Genomic DNA, 7,305 nt, shown 5'->3' on the forward strand with positions numbered 1-7,305 from the left:
GCTGTATTTTTAGATTGGCTACGCAGAAAAGAATGCAGTTGCTTCCAGACTATATCGGGCTGCCTTAAACAGGATGAGTCGAACTTAGCCGCGTAATAAAGTTGTTTAGCTTGTCTTAATTGAGCGTTAACAAAATTTCTGAACTTTTTGAATTCGCGTAATTTTTCTTCGTCTCGTGTTTTCACAAAAGAGTCATAAAGTGCGTTTTTCTTTTTAATGAGTTTCAAAAGGTGACCATTTACCCACGGCTTCCTAGCTTTCTTGTTTGGACGGATACATTTGATTGGAAATGAAGTGGAGTAAGCATTTCTGGAAGTACTTATAAAAAAATCGTAGCACTCATCAGCATCTGTTGAATGAAACATGGGACTCCAGTCTGTATTCCTCCAGTGTCCTAGAACTTATGTCTTGAGACATTGTTGAAAAGTTTGAAACTGCGCTATTTGACATATTTTTATTGATAAACATGATTGTGGAAGGTGATCGCTGATCCCCATTACTAAGCACACCAGCACTAATATTATTTTCATCATGATTAGTTAGAAATAGATCAAGCAATGTTGATGTGGTACATGTGACGCGTGTTGGAGGGATAATTACATTGCAAATAGTTTGAAGTCAGTGAACCAACAAAATCATCTTTGAGGTGAAAATCTTCAAGCATATTTATATTAAAATCACCACCCAGAAGCAAGAGGCACCTCTCTTGATTAGCAAAACAAAACAACGCTTCTAAAAATTGCATGAAACTCAAAACATTACCATTTGGAGGACGATATAGAACAGAGTAAATATGATTTCCTTTTTTAACACAAATTATTTCATAATCTCGGGTCACAATAGAATAATCACTGAGTATTTCAAAACCAGAGGCACGAGTTTGCAATGAAACGTCACCACCGCGACTATGACTGCGGTTTAAAAAGAAATGAGTGTAGCCTGGAAGAACAAAAAAATTATCATCATCCCTATACCACGTTTCAGTCATCATGACTACATCAAAAGAAATTTGGATTGAGTCAAAAAACAATGAAATATCATCCTCTTTTAATCTGGCGGATTGCACATTTAAATGAAACAAACTCAACGATCTAGTTGTCTCTTTTTGTAGGAAGGTATTTAGACACTCTACCGTCAGAACACCTAAATTTTGAACCATGGTAGTAAAAAGGGAAAAATAGAAAGAGACACGTCAGCTGTATTTAGCGGATCTTATCAAGATCTCCAGAGTCAGAAATAGTAATGACAGGGGTCCCATCCACCTTCCTTGCAAATATTTTAGAGTCACGTACCCAAACGTATCGCCACTGGTGCTCACGTTTCTTTGAGACCGCCATTCCTAGCAACTTTTTCAGGGCGGGGCACAAGTGTTCATTTACATAGATAGACGATGTTTCAGGCAGTCCGAAGTCTTGGCAAGTAATTCTTTTTTTCTTTGCCTTCTCGAGAACAGAGTCTCGTTTTTGCCGGCGCTGAAATTGTACTATCACGTTGCTCTTTGTCGGATCTCTTGTGGGAACACGATGACATGCTTCTATATCAGAAAGGGCAATCTGCTCTCCGATGAGGTCACCAAGTTTAAATACCAGATCATTCACGTTATCAGTTTCAGTTTTAGGTATTCCTTTTACCTCGATGTTGTGGCGTCGCGAATACTGCTCGCAGTGAACAAGTCTGAGTTCATTTTCTTTCAGTAGTCCGGCCATCATGACATTTTTTTTGCGTGAGTTCAGCATTTTTTTTGAGAACGGCGTTCTCACTTATGACAGACTGGAGCTTCAACTTAATTTCTTCGAACTCCTTGTTCATGAAATTCGTCCCATCACTTATGCTTTTCAGCTCAGTGTTTATCTCACGGAGATCAGTTCTGAAATCCCTCTCTAGTGCCTCTTTCATCGACCTAAATTTTTTCTTTAGCTCATCTTTTAGTTCATTTACCAACTTAGTCATATCCTTAAACATAAAAAAACAAACAACATACAATAGAAATACAATTGACATCAGGGAAAGGTAGCAGCAGCAGCAGCAGCAGCAGTTATACACACAAATAAGATAAAAGATACGGCAACCCACCTGCGGTAAATACAGGAGACAATTAGGTGATGCGTTGTGCCGCTGCCGCTGCTGCCAAGTGAAGCGCCGTTGCTCGAGTTCCGAGCTTTTGTAGTCCTCCGCTGGAGACGTGGAATGCCGATGAACCAATCGGACAGGTAGTCGTCAGCTGTGACGCCGCGACTGATACGGGGGCGCGCGAAGGCTTGTATCTTGCTTGTGCCGGCAACGATCTGTCAGCACATTGCAGATGAATTCGGCAGTTACTTCGGTTTTTTCGCTCGCCGGGCAATGGCCTGCGGTAAATACAGGAGACAATTAAAGTGATCCGCTGCCGCTGCTGCCAAGTCATTTTTCTAATTAAAATAAGTACACCGACTTGACATAACAGAAAAAACAACTTCATTAGACGTTTCGCCTCCCATGCGGGAGGCATCATCAGTAGTTACACAGCAAATGCAGGGTTCAACCTAAACACAACGCTATTTATCACGAATGTCCGTGTAAGCTTCGTGGAGAGGGCCGCGGTTTTTGTTGCACACGGATGTGTCCCTGCGAAGAAACCACGATTCTAGAAGCTTTCGGGGCCCCCATCTGTCCTCTCTCGCCAAGGTCGTCGCGGCCGGAAAGTCGAAAGAATGCCCCATTGTCCACGCGTGGTCCACTAGTTCAGTCTTCAGTCGCGTCGCGTGGGATGCGTACCTGACGTCACGCTTGTGTTCTTTGAGTCTGGTATCTCTCCTCCGTCCGGTTTCACCAATGTAGGACGCTGGGCAGTCACTGCAGGGGATCTTGTAGATAACGCCTCTTTGGACGTTCGCCGGGGTTGGGTCCTTTGGTTTGGAAACGGAATTTCCAATAGTTCTGTATGGCTTGAAAACAGTTCGGATGCCAAGGGGCCTCAAAGCGCGACTAAGAGGTTCGGAGACTCCTTTGACATAGGGGATGCACACTACATTCTTATCTCTTTCCCTTTCGCACGGTTCCACATTTTGTTTCATTTTGTTTTTGACCTCGTCAACAAAACGCCTCGGGTAGTGACGTTTCACCAAAGCTCCCTGTAAATGATTCATCTCATTTGCGCCATGGAGCTCATTAGATGACACGGTATTTGATCTCTGTACAAACGATCGCACTACTGATTTCTTGCGTTGCACTGGGTGATGGGACAAAAAATCCAAAAAATTATCTGTTTCACATGGTTTGCGGTACACCCCCGTTTCAATCCTGTGGTTCAGCTCGCCTGTCCTTATTACAGATACATCTAGGAAGGGCGATTTGCCCTGCTGTTCTGCCTCGCAAGAAAACTGTATCGCGGGGTGAACACTGTTTAGTTCCCGGTGGAAATCATTAGCATGACTTTTATCTAAAATGACGAAAGTGTCATCCACATATCGGCGGTAAAATTTGACCGGGAACAGAACTTTTTTCAGCACTTTCTCCTCAATATGCTTCATAACGAGATTGGCAACACTGACAGATACCGGGCTCCCCATCGGACACCCGTTCACCTGATGATACGTCTCCCCACGGAAGGCGAAAAAACATTGGTTTAAGCAAAAACGCAAAAGTAAAATTATATCATCAACGTGAAGTGACGTGCGTGCTTTTAGGCTTTGATCATCAAGTAGACGCTCGCGTGCGACATCAATGGCAACATCGTTAGGAACATTAGTCAAGGACTGGGACAAGAGTCCCAGTCAAGGACTGGGACTCTTGTTTCAGTCCTTGACTGTTATGAAGGAAGCCTTGTGATCTGAGAAGTGACAGGATATGTGTTCCAGGTGATGGACCAAAGGCTGATTTTGAAAGACGAGGTCTATGCATGTGTTTCGAGAGGTCGTCACAGCTGTGTGAGCTTTTACGAGGGAGAGAAATGGGAGGTTTTCCTGCATAAGTGGTATGAAGTTCTTATTCGTCTTTAAGTCTGCATTAAAGTCCCCCACTACTAACATGGGTGTGGACCCACGTGTGCTTAACGCAAGTCGCAGAAAATGCACGACATCTTTGGTGAGTGCTGTAGGCGAGAGATACAGAGCCACCACTACCAAGCCGTTGTCGAACCTGGCGGCACAAAGTTCTCCAACTTCATCTGACATGCCAAATATCTCGATGGGTACGGCAGACAGACCTTTACGCACGTAGATGGTCACCCCCGCCGCTCTGTTGTGCTCTCTACTGACGCCGCAGCAGTACTGGTAGTTCATGATTTCTACCGCCTGTTTTGGATCTATCCACGTTTCCGAGAGGCAAAGTACAGATGCATGGCGTAGGATGGGGTCGTGGTGCACGTCCTTGGAATGCGCCGGCAGAGAGCGAACATTAAGCGCGGCGACTGAGAACAAGTGCGGTTGCTCAATCATTGCGTAGCACTTAGCAGTGACAGTTTGGAGTTTGTGTGACTGCAGACGACGAAACTCATCAAGTAGTGCCCTGTCGGGATTGGGCTTGCCGTGGTAGAACGTAAAGTCATTGTCCACATTGGTGAGGTAGAGCCCGTTGATGTCTGTAGCACGACTCAGTGCCACGTATACCAATTTCTGTGGATGACTGTTGGCATACGAGTACACCACGTTTTCATACGTGCCTCCCTGTGGTTTGTGAATGGTGATAGCACTTGCTTGCACAACGGGTAGCTGGCATCTCCTCAGGGATGTCCTTGACTTCTTATCAATGACGCAAGTGGCTGTGCGTCCTTCGATAGGTGTCCAATTTTGCTGAATATTTCTGTCGAGTGCCCGTAACTGCCGGGATTTTGCGGCCGCCACGGTTCCAATCGCAATTTTGGAACCAAGCTCACCGAAATGCAGCCAGATGCGTTCCGGCTCTTGGAGTGTGTCGTATTGTATGTATTGGAGTATTCCAACAGATCCATTGACCAGACCGTCGGAAACATCGACATTGAGTGTGAGCATATATGGTTTTCCAATGCATAGCATTATATTAGCTGGCAGATTTCCGAGTTCGGCCTTGGGCAGTGTTTCGGCCTTGCGCATTGCCTCTGTTTTCTCCTTCATAGACCTGAATCCAACGATTGTGTCCCGTGCCGCATATGCCACAGAATTATCTTCGGTTGCAATGGCCGTGTTCGTATTGTAGTAGTCCGATTCCTTGTTGGAGTAGTACAAGCGGATGCCACCGGGACAACACGTTTCTGCTTGTTGTTGCGTGACGAGCCGACTCTCGATCAATGCGATTTCTTCGGAATCGAATTCTGCACCGTTTCTAATTTTGGTAAGTATAGTGTAAAACCTGAGATCGCTTTGCCTTACGACCTTCGTGAGGACAAAGTATAACAAATGGTGCCATGCGATTTCCGTGTTAAACACACTGTTCGTCTTGACACGCTCGAAAACCTCGGCGGCACGAACGGGGAGAAGCTGGCGCAGGTCTCCGCAGAGGATGATGTCTAACCCGCCGAAAGGCTCTAGGTATTTGCAAGTGATGATGCGGAGTCGCGAGTCCACTCTCTGAAGGATGTCCGTGGACATCATGCTAACCTCATCGATAATCACGCACCTGACGTTCCTCAACGCATAGCGGAACGTGTTCAACTCGTTGTCCCGCAGTCCGCCATCCCTGTTGATGGTAAGTCTGAACGCTGCATGTACAGTTATTCCACCAAGCGCGACCGCCGCCTTTCCAGTTGTAGCACAGGCAACAGAGGCGTTTGCATTATCTGAACCAGCAGGGTTGCAATATCTGTTGTAGACGTCCATGATTGATTGATTGGAGTCTTATGGCGCGAGAGCAACTAGGCCAAAATGCGCCAGGTGCATACACTATTGCAGGAAAAGGGTTAAGGAGAAGACAGAGCTATAGTAGCTGGTGATACAATAAAAGTATGAACATGAATCGTGTAAAAGATATGGATATGAACTTCAGGTAAGTATAAAAGTTATAATCAATAAGGAATTATCTGAAAATAAAAAAACAAGGTGAAAAAGGAGGGGTTATAACAGGTGTAGATAGCCTGTTATTTTAAGAAATTCCAAAACTTTACTGAAAGGTACAAGAGGTTCATTTCCTAGCAAAAATTTCGGGTGAAATGGAAGATGGGATTTGAAAATAGTGGAAAAACATACTTGTCGTTTTTGATCCAAGTACCTACAGTGCCACAGAGTATGTAGGACAGTCAACGTTTTGCCACAATGCTCACAGCGCGGGGTATTATCATTACAAAGTAAATATAGATGCGTTAAACGAGTGTGACCAATACGCAAGCGGCACATCAAGACCTCGTGGAACCGGTTCCTCTGGTGGGAACTCTCCCATAATCCTAAACACGGTTTGATATTGTGTAGTTTATTGTCTGTTTCTTGATTCCATTCCAACTCCCAAAGTTCATAAATTGATTTTTTAATAACTGGTTTAAAATCCTCATAAGGTAGGCCGACCGATGCTTTTAGGCCACCATTGACAGAGGCAGCCAATCTATCTGCTGCCTCATTACCTGGAATACCTACATGGCTTGGCACCCAGCATAGTTTTATATCAAGGCCAAGTAGGAGAGCGCGATTCATTTGGACACGCGCTTGTTGAACGAGGCGATTCTTCGTAAAGGTAAGAGAACATAAAGCCAGTAGAGCACTCTGGGAATCTACGAACAAAATAGCCTTCCTCACACTGTCTTCTATGATGTGTTCAAGCGCCATGAGCACAGCGTAAAGCTCAGGAGTGAAAATACTTGCAACACAGTCAATACGTTTCGCTCTACTAAAGTGTTCCGAATATACTGCAGAACCTACGAAAGACGGGCTTTTGGCCATGTCAGTAAAAAATTGCACATAGTCTTGATATTTCTCTTGTAATGCAAAAAACGCCTTGAGGAGAACCTGATGGTTAACTGACCTTTTGTTATATTTTGTAAGCGACCAGTCACATGACAATGTTACTGCCTTCCGAGGGGCAACAGTTTGTGTTTCCTTAATCAAGTTACTTTCAGGAAGAGCCAGCTGCAGGGAGGAAGAATTGCTCTGAAGCCGGAAGCTTAATGGGCGTATTATGCTAGGTTTGTTTTCAAAAAGCCGCAAAAACATGGAGGTGTGAACCGAATTGTTTGATGGATGCATAGGATCAGATTTCACTTTGTACCGATAACACAAGCTAAGATAATGTCTGCGCTTCTCTAGTGACATTTGATGTGTATCTACATACAGGCTCAAAACAGGCGATGTCCGAAATGCTCCTGTGGCAAGTCGAAGGCCAAGGTGATGGACCGGATACAGCATTTTCAAGACAGATTGCCGTGCT

At 44.7% G+C, this 7,305-nt stretch overlaps 1 protein-coding gene across 1 annotated transcript; it reads right to left on the reverse strand.

The window, feature by feature from the left end:
• Positions 1 to 3,773: 3,773 nt before the first annotated feature.
• Positions 3,774 to 5,771, reverse strand: LOC120838310 (ATP-dependent DNA helicase PIF1-like). Its single transcript, XM_040208166.2, has 3 exons — positions 4,853 to 5,771; positions 4,184 to 4,558; positions 3,774 to 3,808 (listed from the first exon to the last, which is right to left on the reverse strand). Exons 1-3 carry the CDS (start codon positions 5,769 to 5,771, stop codon positions 3,774 to 3,776), a joined length of 1,329 nt encoding a protein of 442 aa, XP_040064100.2.
• Positions 5,772 to 7,305: the final 1,534 nt, after the last annotated feature.

Source organism: Ixodes scapularis, unplaced genomic scaffold (genome assembly GCF_016920785.2).
Source record: "Ixodes scapularis isolate PalLabHiFi unplaced genomic scaffold, ASM1692078v2 ptg001857l_1___fragment_3__unscaffolded, whole genome shotgun sequence".
NCBI classification, from domain to species: Eukaryota; Metazoa; Arthropoda; class Arachnida; order Ixodida; family Ixodidae; genus Ixodes; species Ixodes scapularis.